General features: G+C 44.9%; 1 protein-coding gene across 3 annotated transcripts in view; it reads right to left on the reverse strand.

The window, feature by feature from the left end:
* The window catches only part of WAPL (WAPL cohesin release factor), a 53,086-nt gene extending 28,414 nt beyond the window's left edge, over positions 1-24,672 (reverse strand). The window contains exons 1-2 of one of the 3 annotated variants that reach the window (XM_081004861.1): positions 24,522-24,672; positions 4,179-4,699 (exon numbers count right to left, since the gene is read on the reverse strand). In XM_081004861.1, the coding sequence (XP_080860987.1) occupies positions 4,179-4,677 (499 nt within the window). In that variant the 5' untranslated portion in view covers positions 4,678-4,699; positions 24,522-24,672. Of the gene's footprint in view, positions 1-4,178; positions 4,700-9,193; positions 9,596-24,521 lie in introns of those variants that run through there. The other 2 variants (XM_081004862.1, XM_081004863.1) reach the window with 2 other exon arrangements.
* Positions 24,673-25,424: the final 752 nt, after the last annotated feature.

Genomic DNA, 25,424 nt, shown 5'->3' on the forward strand with positions numbered 1-25,424 from the left:
GTCAGCGCCACCATAGCCCCTGACGGGATGGGCAGAGAGAGGCGGAGGCTGGTGGGACTCACACGCCCCTCAGCGGGCTAAAGCCAGGCAGCACCTCGGGCTAGTGCCAGTCCCAGCACACCGGCTATATCTCCTGTTCCTCCTCTTAGCAGACCCCGCTCGCTGTCTTGTCTGTGCTCCTTCCTTCCTTCCTTCTCCTCCTTGCCGCCTTCTGGCTCCCTCTCAGGGACCCCCCTTGCTGCGCCGCCATCTTGGGAGCCAGCCCAGCCAAAACCAGGCAACATCCGGGGACAAGCCTGCTCCAAGCCAATTTTTGTTTGTGAATATAAGCCGCAGATAACCCTACTTTCCTCACAAATCTCCAACTATTCCACCCTCACTTCATCATATAGGCTTCAAAACATTCCAAGTCAACAAGTGTAGTATGAAGCTTTCAGAAGATACTTACTGATAAATTATTTTAACCAGGTGTCTAAAATATTTCAAGATCACAAACAGTTAAACTGAAGCTTCACTACAACTTCTACCAACAGTGGTAATCAAACAAAACTCTCCGCACTGCTTGTGCTCTAAAGCAGAAATGCAATGTCAATTCTCATGAATTCAACAGTAGAGCTCTTTAAGGATGAATGCTGTTGACAACAGAATTTAGCTTGCTACTTCTGCTTTGTCCTTTGACTATTTCCTACCACGTTTACCAAAATTGCTTCTTTGCTGGGTGAGCTGTTGCTCTAATCTTTATGTAACCTTTCCACAGCCTTCTTATCTAGAATCCTTCCAACAGATGTTCCCTTTAACCACATCCTTACCAGGACAAGCTTGTGTTTTATACAGATAATAAATGATATTTAATAGGAAAGGGAGGCTTCAAGGAATATCATGATTTTATAGGACTATAAATTAGAATCATAAAATGAATTAGGGGAAACTGGCACCACTATGCATGTATCTGCTGTATTACTACTTGTAAAGGGCAGAAAAGATAATATAACCATCCTTTAAGCAAACTCCCAACTGTATCATCAAGATAAGTTTTCCAAAGTGACCAAACAGAACCATTACAGGGTTTTTGAGGAATTCAAGTCAAAAAGGAACAGAGTTAGAACATGTGCCCGTAAAGAGTTGTCTCAGACTACATTTGTAAAGTTCTGGTTAAAACAGGCACTAACTACCAAAGAACATGCACTATTCATGAAAGAATAGTTTATACTCAAAAAAGGGATGTGACACTTAGTACCTGACAGTCAAAGTCTGCAGCTACAGAAGGGGGGAAAGGATAGCCCTACACAGATTGTCCTTCATCCCTCTTAATTTGGCATGGCACCTACATACTTTCATTTCACCTGCATAAGGAAAGCAAACTCCTTCAAACTCATCCAGCTCTGGAGAGAGGAAAAGCATGGAAGATCATATGTGTAATAGTACAAAAGCTTTCCATTAGTATGGCATTTCATTAGCAGAGCTCAAGCTTCTATCAGGAGGCAAACATTAAGCAACCTCCTCCCAACTACTACTCATGATTGCACACACCAGAGTGTTATCAAGAAAGCCAGAAGGCAAGATCAAACCCTCCTCACTATGCACATAAAAATCATCCTAGCACTTCTGAACACAAGATCTCTCTGAAATATAAAGAGGTTCTGCTGGTTCTATAGATCAGAGATATCTAAGCTGTGCCTCTCCAGGTGCTTATGGACAACTCTCATCATCTCTGGCCAATGGCCATGGCGTCTGGGGCTGATCAAAAGTTAGGCAACGTGTTCTAGATTTTGTGTTTTTGGCTTTGTAGCTGCAAAAGCTATTAGCTTGTACTATCAATTGGAGGAGGCAACATTTACAAAAGCTACATAAATCATTATGATTACTGTGCATCTCAGCGTCAGATTGATTACAACATCTCTAATCATAACTCACATTCCTATCAAAAAAACCTGTATACATAGCGGCTGCATTTCTGCATCATGCTAAACCAAAGCTCAGTTCAATGTGAATTAGAAGAAACAAGCAGCAACAAACTGCAAGCTTATTTACTTCCCTCTCTTTTCCTCCCATGTGTCTGGACTCCGGAAGGAGTTCAGAAGTGTTTGTTTCAAGCTTTGATTAACCAGAGCTTGCCATGCCATCTGGATCCAGAACTGTCATCAATCTTAACTATGTTTAGTAGAAACAAACCTGCTTCAATAACTGTTTGAAGGTGACTTGTTTGAAACTAATCATAGCTAAGCAAGTTTGTTGGTCCAGCGTCCGACAATTGAACATGTTAAGTGAAATCTTCTGTATTTTTCTCCTCTAGGCTGGACAAGAGTATGGTGAGGGGAAGCAAGCTCATTGTGATTTGTTTCTACTAAATTATGGTTTAGGATGACATGCAAACAATGCCAAATTGACAGTCAAGCAAGTGGCCCGCTTTTAAAAATGAATTAGAATCTTCAGTCTTGGACATAAGAGCACAGTAGAGCCCTACTAACTTAAAACATTCCATAACTCTCTGTCTGAAATTTAAGCTGCTGAGGGGGCGACATTTTGTGAGATGCCAGACTTCGAGTGCCCAACTATGCATTTAGGAAAGTAACAAATGTAGTAATTTCCTGGATCACAGCTTATGTGATCAGATTTAGAGATCATATACTGTAATCATATAATATATGTGTATACTACCTTAATTTGATTATCTATGCAGGCACATGCTTAGTGAATGAACACTTGTTGTTTTATCAAGTATTTCAGGAATCCAGATGAGTATTACTCTGTGGGATTTAATTTGAGCACACCAGAGATTTCTGGTAAACATGATATGTTTTTCTTCAATTCTTGAGCAGGTGGATTTTGCTAATGAGTATTATTGCTCTATGATTTTCAAATGAACCTCACCTCCTGTTATACCTTAGGTCTTTTATCCAACTTTTAGACACATTTTCAGAAACTAGTAACATTAAAATACAGGTAATTACACCACAAGCCTCCCCTTACAGCTATGTATAAAATGCAAAACCAGTTGCACATTATGCCAAGTGAGCAAACGAGAAGCACAAGCAAGTCAGTTTTGTGCTTTCCTTGCTTCTGCAGTAACATACAAAGTGCAGACCCCCTGATCTCATAGGAAGTGATTTACATGTTCTATTTTGTAGGGAGGATACTTAAGTCCCTACTCTGCATGTTACCAATAAGACAGCAAAAACAGAACCCTGTTTCAGTAGCATTCTACCTCTAGTTTTACAAATCTGTTTTTTCCTCACAACAGCAGGACGGGGCTTGTCACCTGATAGGGCAAAATAAGTTCATTAAAATGTTTATGGGAGTTATGGGGGGTTGGTCATTGGTTTGCCACTTAATGTAACATTAAGTGGCATTCAAGTGCTGTTCTTTTTAAACTATTTTTAAGCCTTGCACTACTCTCCAGGATCTCTGCAGCCTCACCCGTAAGCTAGATATTGGAGAGTCCTGGGGGTATGTGCCAAGCAAAAAGCCAAACTTCTGCAACTGCAACTGCCCCCCCCCCCCCAGGACATTTCTTCTGCTCCACTCCAATTTTAGATTTTTCACTTCATCCACAAATGGCTAAAAAATATCAGCCCTAGTTTCAATCATATTTCTGTTTTTCTTACTTCTCTAATACACAAAGTAGATATTTTGACATTTCTGCAGAGATCTTGACATTTCTACATCACTATAGAGGTGCCTTAAAAATAATAAAGGAAAGAACAAAAGCAACCAAACTGCACTTTTCATAAAAGTTGTTTTAATCTTAAAAGCTAATACACTAATCAATCATACATAAGTTGGCAGAGCCACTGTAAAGGGAGGACTCCATGGTTGTTTGGGCAACTTCCACTCATACTAGGTGCAGATTCACATTTCCCTCTTCTGCACTGCACACCTCCAAACTGTGCTCCAGAAGATCCCTCAACCAATTCCTTGCTTCCCTGACTTTCAACTTGCAGCTAAAGTGAGCACAAATTTATTAAACGTTCCAATTTGCAAATATGTGAAGTTTATGAAACTTCATCTCTCACAACCAGAAATCCCTACGCATAAGCCCATGCCATGGAACAATTAAAGTAGAGGATCTGATAAGCATCTGAATCTGAAAGAAAACATTATTTGGTCAAAAGAGTGGCCAACTTGCATGGCTGACTTTAGTTGTTAACTCTGAAATTAACTGTATTATCCAAGCTTACCTGCTATTACAGTGTTAACACTGCTGCTTTTGAGGTCACCATCCTCCATATTTCTGTTTGAGTTCTTCTCTTTTAATCCATGAACAGCATTCTCGAAAGACACACATTTGCTGGACAAAATATCTTCACTGATTGACTGAGTAATTTTGCTATTAGATTCAAGTACAGAAGAGAAGTCGCCAGACTGAGATGGTTCGACTGACTCCAACTGAGAAGAACCTTTAGCTTGTGACACATTCTTTGAAGATACTGGCAGGGATTCTTCATCACTGTCAAATCCAAATGGGTCTTCTATTGCTTCCTCTTCTATTTTGGGTTTCTTAGGAATTTCAGAAATGTCTGGCTTGATGTTGGGCCTCTTCTGTCCTAGCTTGGCCATAAAGGTAGTTTCTCCCCATTTTGTACTAAGAGTAGTCCGTTTGTTGGAAAAAACTTCATCAAATTTTGAACTGCCATTGCCCCCTTTCCTGCTATACGTCTTCCCAAATCTGGATGTCATTTTGACAACTGTTTCATATTCTCTGTAGAAATAAAAAAATGAGTATCTTTTAGAATACAATTTTTACTACATTTTATTACATGAAGAGTTACACACAGAAGAATCTTTCAAATAAAGAATAATTACAAGAAACAAAACTCATGGCACTTTTACAGAATATCAGCTAAAGCAGGGCTGTCTAACCTGTGACCTTTCAGACATTACTGAACTATAGCTCCCATCAGACCCATCAGGAATGATGGGAATTGTAATTCAGAACCTCTGGCGGGCCACTGGTTTAGCTGCCGCCAACCTAAAATAACACAAGTTATGGATAAAAAATTAAGTTCGTCATCTTAAAATATTTTTCACACTACATTCACAGACTGCACCTGACGTTGGGGGGATGCATAGTTAAGCTCCCTTTCAATTGTTTACATGATCTTGTTTGTTTTTATACTACTGATGACATGCCATTCATATTAGAAAGTATTCACATCAAGCCTTAAAGGCAAATTTTCTACCCAAGGTAGAAAATTTGGCCTTTACTATTCCATCAGACTGCAGCTGAGGCAGAAGGGAAGCAGGACCACTCCACCAGCTCTGCAGATGTTTTAGGCTTCTTCTCTCACTGAAGTGTTGCCATCTAAGCTGCTTGTTATAAGAACCCAACAACATCAAGAAGCGGTTCTTGTGCTTGCTAGTTTCCATCTTCCCTCCTCAACACTTTTGCCTTGTGCGTCATGAGGTCAGAGACTACTTTTTTAAAAAGATTATCTACAAGCTGTCCTGGGAAGCTTTTTGGTTGATGAACAGGGCAAGAATGCTTTAAATTTATGGAGTTAAACCATGGGAGTTGGGGGAAGGGGACATAGCTCATCGGTTATGGGTACAGGCTTCTGCCTCTGACCACAACACTTTGGGGGGCTGCTGCTTCTAAAATGATTAACACCAGTGGCTCACTCCATGACTCTGATGCTACAACCATAAACAGCTTTAATCATCAATGACAGCACAGCCTGTTCTCCTTGTGGTTTAAACCACAGCCATAATATTAGCTGTCCTCTTAGCAGTAAATGGCCCATGCTTCAACCATGATATGGAATCAAGACACTATTTGGGGCTCTTATCTTAACAGTGAGTCTCTTTGTAGTTTTCCTAAGAACTTGGGACACCAGCTATATTGTTTTAATAAACATTCCTGAACCTCCTAACAGATGATAAAACTACTGACTGTGACCACAGTGCATCCTACTGAAATTTCAAAAACAAAACATCCGAAGACTCAATATTTTGAGTGGGGGAAAGAGTTTCTTATCAGCATAGAAGACAAACATTCTGCTAAAGAGAAAAAAGCTGATGTTTCAATATACCAGGTAAGTATTTCAACACACAAAATTCAAGACACAAAGCTTGTACAAGAGAAAACTGCAAAAAAATCTATTAACTGTTAATCCCATTTTACATACATACATATTAAGCAGATTAACGTTATTTTCAGTATTTCATTTTATTTCTGCCTATTAAGGTAGCAACTGTGGCAACCTTTCTTTCGGTTTATGTCCCATTCATGGGTGTAGCCAGGATTTTTGTTAGGGGAGTCAGAACCTCAGTTAGTTAAGTATTTTTATTGATTTTTGTTGATTGGGGGGAGCAGCTGTTCCCCCCCCCCAGCTACACCCATGGTCCCATCTCAATCAAAGCACATAATTCCCTACAGACCCACACACAACTAAGTCAGTGTTTGCAAAAACAGCCACAGATTCAAATTGCCTAGAACAGTTCTTTAGAAGGTAATACAGTAGACAAAAGAAAGTATAATGTATTGATTGATTTGTTATCAAGCCATGAAAAGCATCCCTAACAACTAAAATCCTGATATTCCATGTATCATACATTGTTCAGGAATACCCTAAGGCTGTGGATCTCATCCTCTCAAACATAGGTATCCTTACGCCCACAAGACTAGCAGAAGATTGTTTTATAAACGCTGTTGCCCTTATCATAAGATTTGTTTCTTTTTAAAACCCTATTGTCATTTTAATTCTTCAAGCTTTTTAAAGTTGCTATTTGAAATATGTGGAATATTTTATTAAACCAGGGTAGATTTATTACTAGACCATCAAATGATATATGCATACATACTGTACTAGAAAATGCTGGTGAAAGGGGCAATTCAAATATGACCTGTACTGGTCTCGCCCAGTATCAATATTGATACACTGGTGCAACTTGTCAACTTATGCTATAGGGGTGGTTAATAATAATGTTGATAATAATAATAATAATATTAATAATAATAATTTATACCCTGCCCATCTGGCTGGGTTTCCCCAGCCACTCTGGGCGGCTCCCAACAAAATTAATGATGATGATAATCATAAAGCGATAAAACATCAGACATTAAAAACTTCCCTAAACAGGGCTGTCTTCTAAATGTCAGATAGTCGTTTATTTCCTTGACATCTGATGGGTCTTCCACAGGGTGGGTGCCACTACCGAGAAGGCCCTCTGGCTGGTTCCCTGTGACCTCACTTCTCGCAGTGAGGGAACCACCAGAAGGCCCTCAAACCTGGACCTCAGTGAATGATGGAGGTGGAGATGCTCCTTCAGGTATACTAGGCCAAAGCCATTTAAGGCTTTAAAGGTCAGCACCAACACTTTGAATTGTACTTGCTAAAGCACAAATTACATTCAGCTGCACACACCAGTTTTTAGAACAGCATCTTGCATAAATTGCCTGGTAAATAACTTGTTTTACTTTACTGTGGAGATGGGGAAACCTGCAGCCCTCCAGATGGACTCAACTCCCACGAGCCCAAGTCAGCAAAGACCCATAGTGAATGATGATGAGAGCTGTACCACAGCAAAGTTTGGAGGGCCACAGGTTTTCTATCCCCACCCTAAAATTTCATTTGATTAGACTAGGAATTATTTTAAGTTCAAAACACTGAGTTGATCTAAAGTTCTGAATCAGATCAAGCACACTATGAAAAAAACTAGCCTTGAAATGTTTGCAACTGAAGCACCTTCTCCTTTCTGCCTTCCACTCTTCCAAGAGTGCTTCAGTTTTACTTTGCAGCTCACAACGTAGCCCTTTCATATTCTTTGCTGACCACTAAGATATTAGTTAAGGCTGGGACAGTGAAAAAGAAGATCACAGAATATAAATGTGCAAAGTTTACTACATCATTAAGTATTAATGCTACGCTCATATGGTTGTTCAAAAAGTTATATCGAAAGCCACCTGATCAATCATTTTAAAGATAGCCTGCCTCAAGGGCCTTAATGTATTTTCCTGCACTGCTTCTCAGATCATGAAAGGCGGCCTCCCCCCTTTTAACTTAAGGCACCGACGATGGTGCCTTATGACGACAATGGAGGGGCGGGAGGATGAGGATACCGTGTCATCCCAAACGAAAACACCAATTTAATGGAAGCTGTCGTCATTTCCCTTCCGGTTTTCTCATGGCTGTTACCGTCCTCCCGCCTCGCTCCCCACCCACCCATGTAACTTGCAAGAGAGCAGACAGCGCCAGCGCGACCATAGGGGAAAGCGGGGAAACAGAGTGCCACTGCGGCCACTGTTTCGGGACAGGGGCCCCTACGAAGAATAACGGGTGGGTGGGAAGGCTCTGAACCCGAGGCGGCGTCCCAGCCGCACCCTAGTCCGAGCTGGGGGAGGGGGGATACTGGACCGCACGAGACAGCTTGGCAGGAGTTCGTACTTTGGGCAACAGCCCCCCGAGATCGGGAGCATCCCGAGCCGAAGCGGGCCGTTCCAGGATAAGGCCGAAGTCGCCTCCCCAGCACTTTACCCCGGAAGAGGCCTCGGCGCCGGGAGTCGACGCCTCTCTCTCGCCTCGGATTCCGACCCACCTGATCGCCCCAAGGCCCCCCTCGCTCGCAACCGCCCCGGCTCTCGATTGGGGGCGACGGGAAGGGGGGGGGAGAGGAGAAATGCAGGGCGGCGGGTTAAGACCCTCGAAAGAAGCAGGTCGCAGGAACCGATTCGCCGCGCACGTCTCCTCGGGAGTCACTTGCGCCGCGGTCCGCTAGGAACCGAGTCCTCCTGCCCGGGATTGCAGCCCCTGATCCCGGATGCGTGCCATGGGGGGCAACCGGGGAGGAGTATTTTTTAAGCTTTGGGAGGGGGTAGGGAGAGAAGATCCCTTGCTTGGTGTTTATAGTCACAGAAACGCAGGCCATCCGGGCTTGAGGGTTAGCGCCTCCACCCTCCCCCTCTCCCTTCTCCTTATGTACACACGCATATTTATATACGGATTCCCTCCCGGCTTCATCCTCGGGGCCGCCTCGCCTTCTGCGGCCTTGCGAGGCTTCCCGTCGTGTGGGAAGCGAGGAAGAGAAAGCAGGCCGCCGCCGCCGCCTCCTCACCCAGCGCCGGAGATCCCGGCATAGGCCTCCGGGAGTTCGCTCGGCCTCTCTCTAATTCTCCACACTTACCACAGCGAGGCCGAGGAGCACACAAACGCACAACCACAACCGAGAAACGGAAGGGGAGAGGGGGAAACGAAACCTGCCGGGGTAGGTGGAGAGGGACGGGGGTGGCGGGGCCTCCGCCGGCTTCGCTCCCAACGGCCGGGCTCCCGGGCTCTCTCCTTCCTGCCCTCGCTCGGTGCCTTCGGGCGACGCCCCCGGGGCCTCGGGCTCCTCCGGCCGCCTCTCCTCACAGGCCGCCCGGGCTAGAGCGCCGGCCTCGCGTCCTCGCAGGAGCCGCCGCGCCGCCGCCACCACCGCCGCCGCCTCCTCCTCCGGCTGCTGCTGCTGCTGCGCCGCCGCTTCCTCCGCGCCGGGATTCTCGCCGCCGCCGCCGCCGCTGCTGCTACTACTAGTGCGGCTGCTCTTTGAACAGGGCCCTGGACCATCTCTCCGCCATTTGCCCCCCGCTCCTTCCGTCACTGCGCTCACACACTCGGCCTCCCTCCGTCGCCGCCGCCGCCGCGGCCAATCGCGGCCCGCGTTGCTCAACCGACGAGCCGGGCGACGTCGCGCATGCGCCGCCGCCGACCGCGTTCGGGCGCCCCCACGAGTGCGCGCGCGCGCCAGCCAGCCGAAGGGCTGATAGGATTTGTAGTTGGTGTTCCGTCTGGCTGGTTGCAGCTCCTTTCCTCGCCCTCTGCTCCTCCTCGCACGCGCAGTCATGGTGACTTCCCTTTTTGGGGACGCGTTTTGGAGCCTCTGGAGAGTTCTGCAAACCGCAGCAGTGCTGACTCAGTGGCCCAAGGGCTCCCTTGACAGCTTACCTACTTAATATCCCCTGTTTTTTGTGGTCTGGCTTTTGGATGCGTTGCTTTTTATTGAGTTTGAAATGGGTTGTTGCTCTGGTTTGCGGGAAGGACCCATGGGGTAAAACAGGGGTAGGCAACCTAAGGCCCATGGGCCACAAGCAGCCCATGGGGGTTGTTTAACCGGCCCACGAGCCACCCCCAAACCAAGCCACCCGCACGGCAAGTCCCCTTGCACTGCGCTAAACTGGTGCAACTCGCTACCGCGGTGCCAGAAATCATGTCTGTGCACTCTCAGACGCCGAAAATTGTGTCTGTGCAGACGCAGATGCCAGAAATCGCAGCCACGCACGCTCACAATCCGGCCCACGGGGATCTCCGCTGGAGTGAACCGGCCCAGGCGAGGTAAACCTTGCTGACCTCTGAGTTAAAAGCAGCATGCAAACAACAACAATAATTTTATTATTTATACCCTATCCATCTGGCTGGGTTTCCCCAGCCGCTCTGGGCGGCTCCCAACAGAATATTAATAGCATGATAAAACATCAAACATTAAAAACTTCCCTAAACGGCTGCCTTCAGATGTCTTCTAAATGTCAGAAAGTTGTTTATTTCCTAGACATCTGATGGGAGGGCATTCCACAGGGTGGGTGCCACTACTGAGAAGGCCCTCTGCCTGGTTCCCTTTTTAACCTCACTTCTTGCAGTGAGGGAGCCGCCAGAAGGCCCTCGGAGCTGGACCTCAGTGTCTGGGCCGAATGATGGGGATGGAAATAACAACAACACATACACACACCACCACCAGGGCCAGATTAAGATCTGTAGAGGCCCAAAGCACTTCAAAGATTTTGGTTCCCCTATATATATCTATTTCAAAATACAGTCGTACCTTGGGTTCTGAACACCCTGGAACTCACATGTTTTGGCTCTTGAATGCCACAAACCCGGAAGTGATTGTTCCGGTTTGCAAACATTCTTTTGTAACCCAAATGTCCAATGGGGTTCCCACAGCTTCTGATTGGCTGCAGGAGCTTCCTGCAGCCAATCAGAAGCCACGATTTGGTTTTCGAAAATTTTGGAAGTTGAATGGACTTCCGGAATGGATTCCATTCAACTTCCAAGGTACAACTGTATAAACAATATTAAACCATAAAATACAATTTTATTTTTCAAAATAAAACAACCTACAGTAAGATGGAAAATGTTTCTTTTTCTATATTTGTATAAATAATGTTTATTTTCAGCTGCACCACATGGTCCATGGTAAATCTGGCATTGGAAAATGTCTGTGGTGTTTCCCTTCCCTTGATGCCTTAATTATGTGCTTAATATTTAATCCAGCCCCAAACTTCTGATTGTTCTCTTGTCTCTAAATGCACAAGCTTCTGCTGCCATTTAACTCCTTTTCTTCCTGTGTTTTGGCTTTAGTGTGGACCAATATTGTATATAGTCTGATTCTCTAGCCTAGCAACGTAACTCAGTCAGTAGAACAAGAGACTCTTGATCTCAAGAGTCCTGGTCAAAATGGAGAACGTCCAGTAATGGGCAAGGGCAAGCTGGTTAAGAACTCTCATTGGACTTTCTGGACTTTACTTTGCCCCATAAGAATTAATTCCATTCACATATATGGGATAAAATAAAGGAGGGCCCTTCGTGAAACTGTTGATGTGCATGTGAGGGGAGTGGCACTGGCCCTCTCCCCTCCAACCCTACCTAGGAGACAATGTTGAAATCCTCATCATAGTTACTTTATATAGCTCTATCAGTATAGCAGTGCTCTACCATGTAACAAAAGCAAAAGGGCAGGTCCCTACATGAATAATTTTAGTCTAAATTTCAACACTGGCCAGAGTCAACAAAAGGAGAGGAGGGAGAGAAGGATAACCAGAGCAGGGCTCAGCAAACCTTTTCAGCAGGGGGCCAGTCCACTGTCCTTCAGACCTTGTGGGGGGCCAGACCATATTTTTTGGGGGGAAATAATGAACGAATTCCTATGCCCCACAAATAACCCAGAGATGCATTTTAAATAAAAGCACACATTCTATTCGTAAAAACATGCTGATTCCCGGACCACCAGTGGGCCGGATTTAGAAGGCGATTGGGCCGGATCCGGCCCCCGGGCCTTAGTTTGCCTACCCATGAACTAGAGGGAATAAATTGTTGTTGTTGTTTTAATTTCTTGTACCCTGCCCATGTGACTGAGTTGCCCATCCGCTCTGGGCGGCTTCCAACAGAATACAAAAGAATATTTATTAAATTTGAAAACCGCCCTTCATCCAAAGATCACAGGGCGCTTCACAACATAAAAATACAAAATACATAAAGTTAAAAGGGACATTTGTGGTGTTACATGTATTTACATTTCATTTCAATCTATTCTCCCAGTTCATGTTCCTCCCTCTCTCATTCATATTGGAAACTTCTGGAGGCAGTAATCTGGTGGTTTTGGTTAGTTTTTGTTTTACGTATGTTGATATTGTAAAACACATGTATATTGATGCGGCTTTGTGAAATATTTTATGAAGCAATCTTTCTTAATTTGTATCTTAAGAATCAGTGTTGTCTGACAAAAGTTCTACGCTTGCTTATGTGCCCAAGGCCATAGTACTGAGTCTACTTTTGAGGCAGAACTTGAACTGATTTTAGCCAGCAATCTGCAATTCAGCACCAGCTTCTGACTGGTTGTTTCCCCTTACTAAAGGTATTGCAACCTGGCACATAGATGACCTGAAGCCTAAATGCTAGAATACGTCAGCTTTGTAAATGCTGGCAAGTGGAAAACCAAGTATCAGTGACTGAAATCAAAATTCAAGAGATGGGGAATCAATAAGTGATCCCTATCATGGCTCCACTGTGGCAGAAGTGCAAGCCAGTCAGCAAAGAACTGGTACAATCATGCCAGTTTGAGAATCCTCCCTAGTAGGTAATAGCTGCTGGAAATACTGGTTCTACAGGATGAAGCAACAATGATAGTCATGCATCTCATACAGTACATCTTCACCAGTCTTCCCCCCCCCCACCCCCGCCTCAACTCCTATATGAACAATGAGCAACGTTCGCTCCTGAAAGACAGTATTACTAAACTATATTGCGTTAAAAATCTCAGTTTTTAATAGGATTGCCACCACTGTTTCTCATAGAATGTATTTTAAAGCAAATTTTACTTGGGAGTTCTTTCTCACACACACATACAAAAATTGTGCTAGGCTGAAAGAATTACATTAAGACTAACTAGCAATATTTCTGTGTATCCTGCATATCCCTTGGTTGTCACAAGTTTTTGTCTAAAGCAAAATCTGAAGTGAATTCAGGTTCATTCTCAGGCAGAGATATGAGAAACTTTGAGGAAACCCAAAGGTTGTTTTTTAAAAATATAGTTATTTTAGGCTGGGTTGGAGTGGGAATTGTAGGATTACATTTTCTCACGTTGTAGCTATCTCTGATAAGATGTGGTAAGATACCAGATGGTTGAATCCAGCAGGACTTAAATCAGTGCAGTACTATTGAAGCTAATGGGGCAAGTTAGGCTGCATTCCTAACCCCCTACCTGGGAGTACGCCCCATTTAATTTACTATGTCTTACTTTTGAGTAGGCATGCTTAGGATTCTCCTGTTAGGCATGTTTTCGGTCCCACTGATTTCATTGGGACAAAAGCACACACAGTACTAGAATCCAGCCCAGGATACTGCCACTGGCATTTGGGGCAAGTTAAAGTTCTTTTCTTTGGTGGTGTTTGGACTTTTGGTTTTATTGTTTTTATTTCATGAATATGGCTTACTGACATGAGTGGTGGATGACTGGGGTGCTGATGGGTGAGGGAGCAACAGGCTTCAGGGTCATAGCTTCCTCCTGCCCTGAGTATTCAAGATGAGGAGTTAAATCTCAGAATGAGGTTGTGGGCCATATTAAGACATGTTGAAGCCCTAAGGTATATCAAGCTTCAAATGCCCCATAGCAGTAAGCCCCACACTGGAAAGTGTATTATTCTCACATAATGGAAATGGAAATAATAAATCATATTTTTGTCTTATCAGAACAATGATGTCTGTTTTAGGTTCTGTTTTCCCCGTTTATTTTCCAACCAATTATGTAAAACTTGAAATTCTGTTGTTGTTTAAAAAAAGTTGCAGTTAGAGGTCCAAAACTAGTTTCCTCAGCTTGCACGGCCCTATACCCAGCCTTCTCTCCCTTTTCTTTCTTTACCACCCTTTTTTCCCCTCAGCAAGTCTTTGTGTCGCTTTCTGTGGAAGGGATTGAAAGGGACTCATCAATAAAGCACATGGCAAAGAGGGCCCCAGCCTCCTTTAACTCCTAGGATGTATAGCAACCATGTTACAGGTCATAAAGTCCAAAATGAGCACCCCTCACATCCACCCCATTAACCTAAAGCAGTCCTACCCTTCTTTCATAGTCATGTAGAATCGTGAGAACTGTAGTTTGTTGAGAGTGCTGAGAAGTGTGAAGTTGGCGCCGTTGAGGAACCACAGTTCCCAGGATTCTTTGGGGAAAGCCATGACGTTAAATGGATATGGGTGGAGGAGTGAAACTTGAGGACAGAAACCCCCACTCCCAGAGGTGTCCCCTGGACTTCCAAAGGATTCATTCACACAAGCACAAGTTATTTATTTACAACGTTTAACATAAAACTAGGTCCTCCAAGCAGGCTTGCAAACTTTCTTGACAAAATACAGCTGAACAGGAAAATATAATCCACCCATCAGAACACAAAACACAGAGAGCCAAGTGCCAGCAATGGCAGGATTAAATAATGGTGAAACCCTCAGTAAGATAGTTAAAACAGCTCAGTCTCAACCTTGCCCAAACACACCTTGTGAAAGAAGGTCCTAGCAGCCCATCAGAGGCTATTAAGCAAGCAGTCAAGGAATACAAAAGCCCATCCATATTCCTATACAAAACAGAACAGCCTAGCTATTACATTACAAGAGAAATTCTAAGGAAGGGGGCGAGGGGAAGAGCAATTCACAGGCCCTGAAATCTCAGGGTGGCTGTGTAGTTATTTACCTCCAGCAGGTGACAGAATTAATGATCCAGCTAGAATAATGAAGCGGAATAAAATAGATTTTAAAAAAAACAATATGTGTGTGTGTTGTCACTAAGAAGCAAAGGAATATGGCAAAGCACATCTGTCAGTAAACGCATTAAAAAGCAGCACTAAATAAATGAGCTGCTCTACTCAGTTTCCTGTGATTTTAATTATATTGGTAATACCAACGCTGAGAGTGGCAACCTCTGATGTGTATTAAGTAGATTCTGCGTGTTTCAATTGCACAGTCCTTTGAAATCTAAGAAGGTACCAGATGCACTAGATAGATAGATCTGAAGAAGTTGACAAACAAACTGAAATCACAAGCCTATTGATTGGCTATTGTGACTTCTGTAACAAAAATAGATCATTACCAGAGCACAGAACATCCAAACATAAAGATACAAGCATCTTTACCCTGACATGGTATTTGACCTACCCAACACTTTTTGTTTTTGTCATTTGTTTTAAACTGATTTTAATGTTGTGTTTTAAATTGTGGTGTCCTGCCCTGGGAACTTATGACAAGATGATAATATGATAAGTTGACACTTGTAAAAAAATAGAAAATAAAATCAACAGCCATCCCAACAGCTTGTAAGTCTTAAGACTGTTGCCTGTTCCAAACATTCCTATGGATCACCTACTTGCTGAGAGGCTAAACAATCTAGCCCATATGTGGGGGGGGGGGGGTTGGTACATTGAAATGATCACACTTGAAAGTGGGAAGGATAAAATGAACAAGTATTGTTCATCCTGAAATAATTCCATTTAGAAAGCTACTTGAGGATGCCCTTCAGCTCTCAGAAAGAGCACTGTTGTCATGTGTAAAGTGAGGAGATGAACTTTGCTCGTGGCTTTTGGGAAAATAAACAGGGACAGAAAAGAATTGTCAAAACTAGGTGAGGTGGGTGCCCAAAACTGTGATCTGGGGGAGGGGCGGGGGGGACGATATTGGGTGGCAGTGGCGTAGCGTGGGGGTGCAGGGGGGGCCGGCTGCACCGGGCGCAACATCTGGGGGGGGGGGCGCGCTCGCACTCACAGCTCTCTGCCCCTACCTGGCTCACGCACTCACTCTCAGTGCTGTCACAGATTTCGCAAAAATTTCGCTATTGTCACACGGATCTTCCTCCTAGCCAATCAGGAAGTGGGATCCACTTCCTCATTGGCCGAAAGGCGAATGCATGCAATTGGCTGAGCTGCCGAGCAGGAGGCGGGAGGACTCGAGGAGACGCGGGGAACTGAGTAGAAGCCGCCGCTGCAGGTAAGTCTCTCTGCAATGAAAGGGGGCACGTTGGTCTCTCTGCATTGAAAGGGGGCCCACTGGTCATTCTGTGATGAAAGGGGGCACGCTGGTCTCTCTGCAATGAAAGGGGGCACGCTGGTCTCTCTGCATTGAAAGGGGGCACGCTGGTCTCTCCAAAATGAAAGGGGGCACGCTGGTCTCTCTGCATTGAAAGGGGGCACGCTGGTCATTCTGCATGTTGAGCTGACCAGATGGATTGAAGTTTGGTTGGTTCAACAGTGACGAGACAGATTTCGATCCATATGTAGCTGCTCCAGCTCAACATAAGTTGATGTAAGCCAGTGGGTCTAGCAACCTTTAATTTTTTTTAAAAAAAAATTTTGCTGAAAGAGTAAGGCAATAGGCATGAAGGTGAATAAACATTATGTTAAGAGTAAAGAAATGGTTATACAATGAAGGGGTGCTAAAAGTGCAGCAAGGCAAGAAAGTGATTTTCTTTTTTTTTCTTTTTTTAGAATTTTAGCAGAATACTACACCTATATCATGTCAAAATAAACTTGTATTTAGATGCATTTTACTTAAATTACATCAGTATTTTCATAACAAACAATACATGTGCTTAGGGGGTAAGGGTTTCTTTAACTAATCTAGTGGAAGAGACTCGAGTGCTAAAATCCACGGGTTAAAAGGTAAAGGTACCCCTGCCCGTACGGGCCAGTCTTGCCAGACTCTAGGGTTGTGCGCTCATCTCACTCTATAGGCCGGGAGCCAGCGCTGTCTGCAGACACTTCCGGGTCACGTGGCCAGCGTGACAAGCTGCATCTGGCGAGCCAGCGCAGCACACGGAACGCCGTTTACCTTCCCGCTGGTAAGCGGTCCCTATTTATCTACTTGCACTTGGAAGAGCTACTTGGAAGAGACTCGAGTGCTAAAATCCACGGGTTAGGGGGCGCAAATTACTTGCCTTGCCCGGGTGCTGACAACCCACGCTACGCCACTGTTGGGTGGTTGTTTTTATTTTGATTATATATTTTGTGGTTTTATATTTTGATTTTTTTCCTGCGAACCGCCCTGAGACCTCCGGGTATAGGGTGGTATATATATACAATAAATAATAACCGTAATGTGTCAATTTCCCTCCTCTGCCTACTTCCCACACATCAAGTAGGCGGGGTGGTGGTGGAGGGAAGCCTAAGGCTTCTTCTGCCCTTCCTTCCTGCCAACATGAACTCTGGGAAATGTAGGTGTTTTTCTTCCTCCTCGCTCACTAAACAGAATTGGCTGGAACCTACAGAATCATAAAATTGTAGAGTTACAAGGGACCACAAGTGTCATCTAGACCAACCCCCTGCAACACAGGAAACTAAATTAAGTTAATCTAGCTACTTTTTGTAGGAAGATGGAGTAGGCAGGCTGCCTAACTGAGCAACTGATACGATGATCTTTATTGTCATTGTCCCATACAGAACAACGAAATTGAAAAAATCTGCATCAGACATTCAAAAACCAACAAGCCTGCTATCCCAGCTATCCCAGCCTGGTTAGCCCCGTAAAAACTCTGATACCCCATAAATAAATACAATATACTCCCATAGAGACTACCTTACACTGCGTTTAAAACCAAAATCGCATTTGGATAGAAACTGTTTCTCAGGCGGCTAGTCCTAGTCTTTATAACCCCGTACCTTCTTCCAGAAGGCAGAAGCTGAAAGAGATCATTTCCGGGGTGTGCACTATCCTGCACTATCTCTGCAGCTTTCTTATGACACCTGGAAGTGTAGATTTGATCCCAGGTGGGAAGAGTGCACACTTAGGCACACTTAGGGCAACCAGAGATTCCTGAAGCCTGTGGGTCAGGGCTCTGAGGCCCATGGGGCAGGATAAGAGCTCCCTTTGGTGCTAATCTGACTCACTTGCCTGCCTTTTTGGGATCCCAGGAAAGTTTCCTTACTCGCTTTCAGAGGTGTGGCTGGTGTCATGGACTGGTTGGACGCAGAGGAATGGTGATAGTAACCCACTGGGGAACCCCCAAGGGAAGAAGGCTCAGAACCAAGGGGTTGGTGGTGGGACAATGATGAGGGGTCAGAGGGAGAAGAGGGAGAAGACCGGGAGGAGGGGGTGATCTTGAGGCCCTAGCTAGTGGCAGAGGCCAGTTTGTTGCTTCCCATCAGCTCTCCACTGAATGATGGCACAGTATATTCTCATACTACCACTAAAACTTTTGGTTCAGCAATCTGTATCAAACTGGGCACATGCATTTGGGCTTCTGGGCCTGTGACATGACTCCGTGCAGGTGAAGCCTTCAGCAGACCGTCAGCAAACACATTCCCTCCCCAACAAGGAGGGGAAACAAACATTTTTGGCTTCTCTGCAAAAAAACAACCTGTCGCTCGTCCTGGTTCCAAGACACGGGCCTGCCTGCCTTTATTTTCTGTCCATTTTGCTCCTACAAAATAGACTAGATTCTTGAAAAAAAAGCACCAGATGATTGCTCATTCAAGGGCTGCAACATCAAAGGCTGGTTGGTCCTTGAGACGCACCAAGAACATAAGGTCAGGTGGGTGCATTTTGAAAAGTCAAGTCACAAACACTTTGGTAGAGAAAGGAAGACACTTAATGCCACCTGAATGAGTGCAAGGGTGGTGTGTGGCTTAAATGGTTTTACAATTCAATTTTCCTTTAGGAAAGGTTAATATAACTCTTTTCCTTCCTCTGAGATGCAGTTTACAGGCCAGACCATTCAGGATCGTAATAGTTCCTTGCAACAAAGTATATATATTCAGTGCTTTTTTTCAAAAAAAAAAAAAATGTTTAGGGGTACTCTCATTTTCCTATTCATTTTGAAATACTGCCCCTCAGTGAGGCCAAACTTAGATTCACAAAATGTTTAGGGGAATGCGTACCCCTACGTGCCCCCCCCAAGCACTGTATACATTCAGTTCCTGCCGCTGGATCATTTCATATTTTTACTCCCATCTCCTTAGGCCTAGTGAGAAAGCCGCCTCAGGCAACTGACTTCGGGCATCGTGAGAGGGCATCAAATCACGGGCATAGCCAGGATTTTTGTTGGGGGGGCAGACCTTTTGTTGGGGGGCTCAGAACCTCAGTTTGCTATGTATTTTTAAAAAAAATTCTATTGATTGGGGGGCAGCTGCCCCTGCCTGCCACCCCCCCCCCTTGGCTACGCCCATGTATCAAATTGTTAATTATTTTTTCTGTTCTGTTTTCATTTGCTGAGGGCAGGGAGAGATGCTTATGGGATTTTCTGTCTCAGGGGCCAGCCTTGGGTATTATTGATGCCTTGACTGGGGAAGGCATTTGCCACTCTCCCTGGCAGCAAATAAATAAATAAATGTTCACAGGAACATGAGATGCTGCCTTCTGCCATTGGTCTATATAGCTTAGTATTATCTACACTGACTGGCAGCAGCTGTCCAGGTTTTCAGACAGAAGTCTCTCCTGCCAGCCCTAGCTGGAGATGCTGAGGATTAAAGCTGGGACCTTTTGCATGCGAAATAGTCACTACGCCTGAGCTACAGGCCTGTATTCAGCTGGCCTTAGATGCAGCTTGCTTTAGGGGGGTTTACTGTATAAGGACAGTCTCCCCTCCCCAGCTGACATGGCGATAGGTGCGTCACATAGTCTTCACACGTAAAGTGTGCCTAGACGCATTTTTATAAAGGAGAAAAGCATATTTAGTGGCATCCTATTGCGTTAGTCTGCACTGACACCTAATGGGAAGCAAAGAGCATGGCAGTGGCTCTGGAGGAAATGCTGGGAATGTTTAACTCACATCTCTGTCCTTCGGTTCATTAAGAAGGAGATTGTGGTAATTCAAGGTGAAAATCATGTTAGACGCCTGAATTACAGTTAAGGCAAAGCTGTGAACTTATTATTCAAAAGAGGATTTGGGCTGCACCTTGAGTGCGTTTTTTTTTTTTTATCATTGTCTTCAAAGGAGCACTGCTAAATTATACAGGTCCTTGACAGATGTAAATGCAGGGAAGCAAAGACTGCATTATAAATCGGAGCTGAGCAAAATGAAATTAAAATGTAATTGAATCGGGGGGGGGGACCCTACGGAATGTGGGATCAATAAAGAGCTGCCTGCATGTATTTATAGTTCCGCCCACACCCCAAAATGTTAGCAAGGTAGGATTTGGCGGGGGGGGGGAGGAGGAGAGAGCCAAAAAACAAAGAAGTTTGTTTTAATTGTTGTAGTTGTTGATGGAGGCAATTCATATAATATCAACACACACAAGAAGCATATTGTCAAAATGTCAAAGCTAAGGAACAGGCGAAACGCTTCGGGCACCTGGTTGCTTTCTCATTAATGGAAAGCATAGCTATGACTTCATTTGAAAGCATAACAAAGGGCATGGACTGAGCAAACATGATGCAGAAACCTTGCTGAAGCTAAGCAGGTCTGGGTTTGGTCAGTGCTTGGATGGGAGGCAACCAGGAAATACCACATTGAGCCCCATCATGGGAGAAAGGCAAGATATGAATGTATTAAAATATGTAATAATTTTAAAAAGCATATTGCTACAGTCTCTCCACTTCTGAGGATGAAGAAATCTACATGGCTTAGTTTTCTTCCAAACAAGATTTGGAAGATTTTTATGATAGCTGTTTATTCATTTATACATGTGTGTTTTCACACACACACACACACACACACACACACACACAGAGAGAGAGAGAGAGAGAGAATATATGCTAAGCATGGGGGAGCAGACTAGCAAGTAGATGGAAAATGCAAGTCTCAAAAATAGCAGCAGTACCCCCAAAAGTAAACCAGATGCTTTGAAGCCCCCCCCCCCAATGATTTCCCCTTGCTGGTGGTTACTTTGCCATTGCCAGCTGATTTTCTTCTCTGGTGGTGGGGTCTCTGTGTTGTGGAGGGAGGTGGAAATGCAGCAGCAGAGATCATTTAAGTATGTAATTTAAGGGCTACCGGTAATTCTGTTAGTGTTAAAGTAGGGTTGCCATTTTCCCAAAAGTGAAAATCCGGACAGAGCTGCTGAACTTCTTCTTTTTTGTTTTTGGTTGAAGTTGTTGAGCTTTTGGGGGCTTTTCTTTAATTTTTTAAGATAAAAAAAAATTTAAAATAGCCCAACTTGCCATACGTCCGGGTTTTCCAGGAATTGGGGAGGTGTTGCCTAGCAACCAGGCAGACTGGCAAGATGTTTGCTGGTGTATGTTGGGTCCTATACATCCCTGCCCTGAACAAGGACCAAAATAAGAAAGACAAAAACTCTCTGTTTCTTTCTCCTCAAATTATATACTGTTTTTGTTCAGTTTCCTCAGGAATATGTTATCAGGATTTCCTTTCCTTTCCTTTTCTCCAGACTCCTTATTGTAGTGACTTTGCTAGGGTGGGAACCAGCCCTGCAGAGAGATTGCCCATTAAGGTAATGTCTCAGGCCAACCTTTCCCTGACCATGCTAAAGAGTAAACCATGGCAAGATCTGCAAGTCACTCCACATTACTTTTGGAGGAGATGCAGTGACTGAGCGAGTTTAAATCCTTAAGGGCACAGCTCACCAGGACCTTCTCCTATGCAAATCTTGACAGGGGTGAGCACAGCCAATTCGGAGCAATGAATGGCTGCCATGCCCCATCAGCACTAGAGGACAATAGTGGAGGGGGTGGGGGTGGCGACAAAATCTGCTGCCTCTCCATATTTTTAACACAGGGAAAACCCTTTATTTCAGGCCTTAATTGTGATTGGAAAGTGTCCATTCGTCTCAATGAGCTTGTGCAGCCAGACATATTGAAGGACTGTGTTTTCAGTTTGGCTTGACAAATCTGAACTTCTGATATTCCATTTAAAATTCATTTAAGCTGCGATCGTTTTTCAGTTTTCTTTTTCTTTTTTTAAAGGTTCTGTTCATAACACATTTGGAGGCGTAATAATCACAGACCCAACCATTTTGTTTTATATCCTACCTATTCTTCAAGGAGCACAACATAGCCTGCATGTTCCTTGCCTTTCCCCCCTACTAACAGCCCTTTGAGATAGGTTAGACTGAAAGGTAGCGACTGGCCTACAGTTACCCTGAGAGATTCATGGCTGAGAAGGTATCTGAACCCAGATCTTAAAAAGAGATACAGTGGTACCTTGGGTTACAGGCGCTTCAGGTTACAGACGCTTCAGGTTACAGACTCCGCTAACCCAAAAATAGTACCTCGGGTTAAGAACTTTGCTTCAGGAAGAGAACAGAAATCGTGCGGCGGTAGTGGGAGGCCCCATTAGCTAAAGTGGTACCTCAGGTTAAGAAAAGTTTCAGGTTAAGAACGGACCTCCAGAATGAATTAAGTTCTTAACCCAAGGTACCACTGTACATCAACAGGCCCTGGAATTCGTGGTGAAGCCAAGTTGAGATGCCGTAATGCGATTAAGTACAAGGAAGCAGTCGGTGCCTCAATTAGTATTTTGCTTCATTAGCCGTAATGGGGAAGCCCAACATTCTCAGCTGGCCCTGTCAGTTAATATTAACCACCGACTTCAGAAAGCACTATAATAACAGAACAGAAATGGAATCCCACAGAGACACCAGCAGTACTTGACAAGGAATGCAAATATCCCTCCACTGAGGAGAGTGTTATTGCCATCCTCAGTTCACACCACTGTAGGGCTTGTTGGAATACTCCAAAGAGAACAACAGAGCCGCATGCCGTAGGTTGTTTTCGTGACCTGCTGCCAGGATAAGAGCAAAAGGCTTGTGAAGACATGCGTGTACTGCGTTATTGTTACAACCCTTAATCAAACTAATCTGTCAAACCACCTCTTTGTTTAGCTCAGCATTGTCTCTTCAGACTGCTAGCAGTTCTCTAGGTTTCTGGGCAGGAGAATTTTAACCCCTCCTGGTGGTAATTCTTCACATTTGATGCCAGGGATGGAACCTGGAGTCTTCGAGGGCCTCAGTCTCCTCTGGGCAACTTTCTGAGGTGTCATTGATGGGTGGGGCCAGGGGCAAAAGTGGGCGGGACATCATGTAAATGATACACTAGGCAATTTTCTGCATACACAGACTGCCACAGACTGGCTGGCTGCCGAGGAGTGGAAGGGCTAGGGAACCTCCAAGGGAAGAAGGCTCAGTGCTTGGGGCGTGCTTGGGGAGTGGTGGTGGGACGGCGATGAGTGGTCAAAGAGAGAAAAGGGAGCAGGCTGGAGGAGGTGTCGGAAGCTGAAGAGGTAACAGGGTTCAGTGAGCAGGAAGAGGCTGTGGAAGAGAGCAGTCCAGAATCAGAGGCAGAAGCTGAGGCAGGAGAAGAGGGAGACCAAGAGGCAGAGATCAGGCAGGCTGCTGAAGAAGTCAAGGAGTCCCCCCTCCTGCTGTAAGCAGCTCCTCCCCCTCCCCCCCCCCCCGTCTCCCAGAACTGGCAGAGGCATGAAGACAGCAAAGCAGAGACAGACAAGGTGTCAGAGTTTCAGTTTGCTTGGGAAGGAGCTGAGGGACAAGGAGACTTAGAAAACTGTCCTCGCCACTGCCTCATTGGGACAAGACCTGCTGGGAAGACTTGCTGTGCTCACTGGGCCTGAGCTGTTTTATTTCTTTGCATAAAGTGTTCCCTTCCTTGATACCTTGTGAGTTATTGCTGACCTGCTCCTGGTACCCGCCTTGAGGCTCACACACAGCTTTCTGTCCAGAGGAGAGTTCAAGGCACAATCAGAGTTCAAGGGCATATTCTAGTCAAGCAAAAATACTCAAAAAGTGTGAAAAGCAGAGCTGGCGAGAGGGGTGGCCTGGGGAGGGGGTGTGGTGTGGAAAGAGTACTGAGGGCCACATACAGAGACTGAAGGGCTGCATTTGCATCCACCCCAGGCCTGAGCTTCCCCACCCCATAATTGCAGCCTCTCTCATTCATTCATTCATTCATTTATAAAACAGACTAAAACGTAGATTCCTTCTCTGCAGGGAGATTCCAGTTTACAACTTAACATCCGCAAAACTACTGTGTCTGTCTAGTCGCAATCCCACGTCTCCTGAGGCCACACAGCCTCTGGCTTTACAAAATATCCCTTATTTAAACAGGAGTGCAGCGGAATGCTGTACTCAACCATGAACCTTTGTCAGCTAAAATTGACATAACTCAAAAGACAGTGATCATGCACATGACTGTCTTTGGAACATGAATAAAACATTTGTGCCGTTGCATTTTAAAGTAGGTTCCCTTTAAAGGTCTCTGTTAAACGCTTGCCATTTACACTAGGTGTGGATCCTGCTCATCAGGATCTAGTCAGGGAGAAACTGCTTCAAAGGAACCAGCGGCAGCAAATTGTTTCTGATAGCAGAATCTTGGAAGTCGAGATGTTCCTACCCGAAATATTAGTGCGCCTTTGTGCTGTAGCATGAACCAAGATGTATTCACTCGATTACTCTTGCGCTTGTTGCTCTCTGTGCGCAAAGCCATAGCGGCAGTGGTTCTTAGTTGGCTGAGGCGCGAGGTGTCTTGTCATAGCCTGTGTCAGCTCATCGAAAGTGCGTGCCTCTATGTCCCTGGGTGTCATCAGACCTTCCAATAGAGTGATGGCGGAACTTCCCATCACCGTCAGTAGCACATCCACCTTGTCTGCCTCCCTAGTGAAGCCTTGTAGTCAGACATAGCTCCTTATTCGGCAGAGCCACTGTGGCCATTCTGTAGGATGGCTCATATCGAAGTCCGGGGGCAGCCGACTATGACTGGTGGCCATCCTCGGACCTGGAGCAGTTGCTTGTGCGATTGTGGGTGGTTGTGAAGACGCAGCAGGAGCGGTCTCATTTCCGGGACTATTTGCTGAGTCCAGCGTGGCAGTGAGGTTGCGCTTATTGCGAGGCGGCAGGTGGCAGTGCTGCAGTGCAGTCTTGGGCCTCTGGCAGCCGGCGGGAGCTCATCGATCCCACCTTCGTCGCCAATATTAAATGTTCGGAAAAAGTCAGAATCCCAAGGCAATATAAGTTCCTCAACTAAGTTTATTCAACATTTGTCAGTGACAACAGCTCACTCATAGGAACACAAGAACCAAACTGACTGGACACACAATAATACACCTGAGCATGAACTGACCGTTGACAGTTGACAGTTGAAAGTGCATGCGCTTAAATGCCCTTAGAACGTTCGTCTACCAATGCTTCTATGATTGGTTAGAACACACCTTGTAACATAAAATGTGTTAAACCCAATACATAACAGTTTGACATATCTCCTACAAGCCCACTTTGACAGACCAATGGTTATCCTTAG

The sequence above is a fragment of the Podarcis pityusensis genome (assembly GCF_964106645.2).
Source record: "Podarcis pityusensis genome assembly, chromosome: 5".
NCBI lineage: Eukaryota > Metazoa > Chordata > Lepidosauria > Squamata > Lacertidae > Podarcis > Podarcis pityusensis.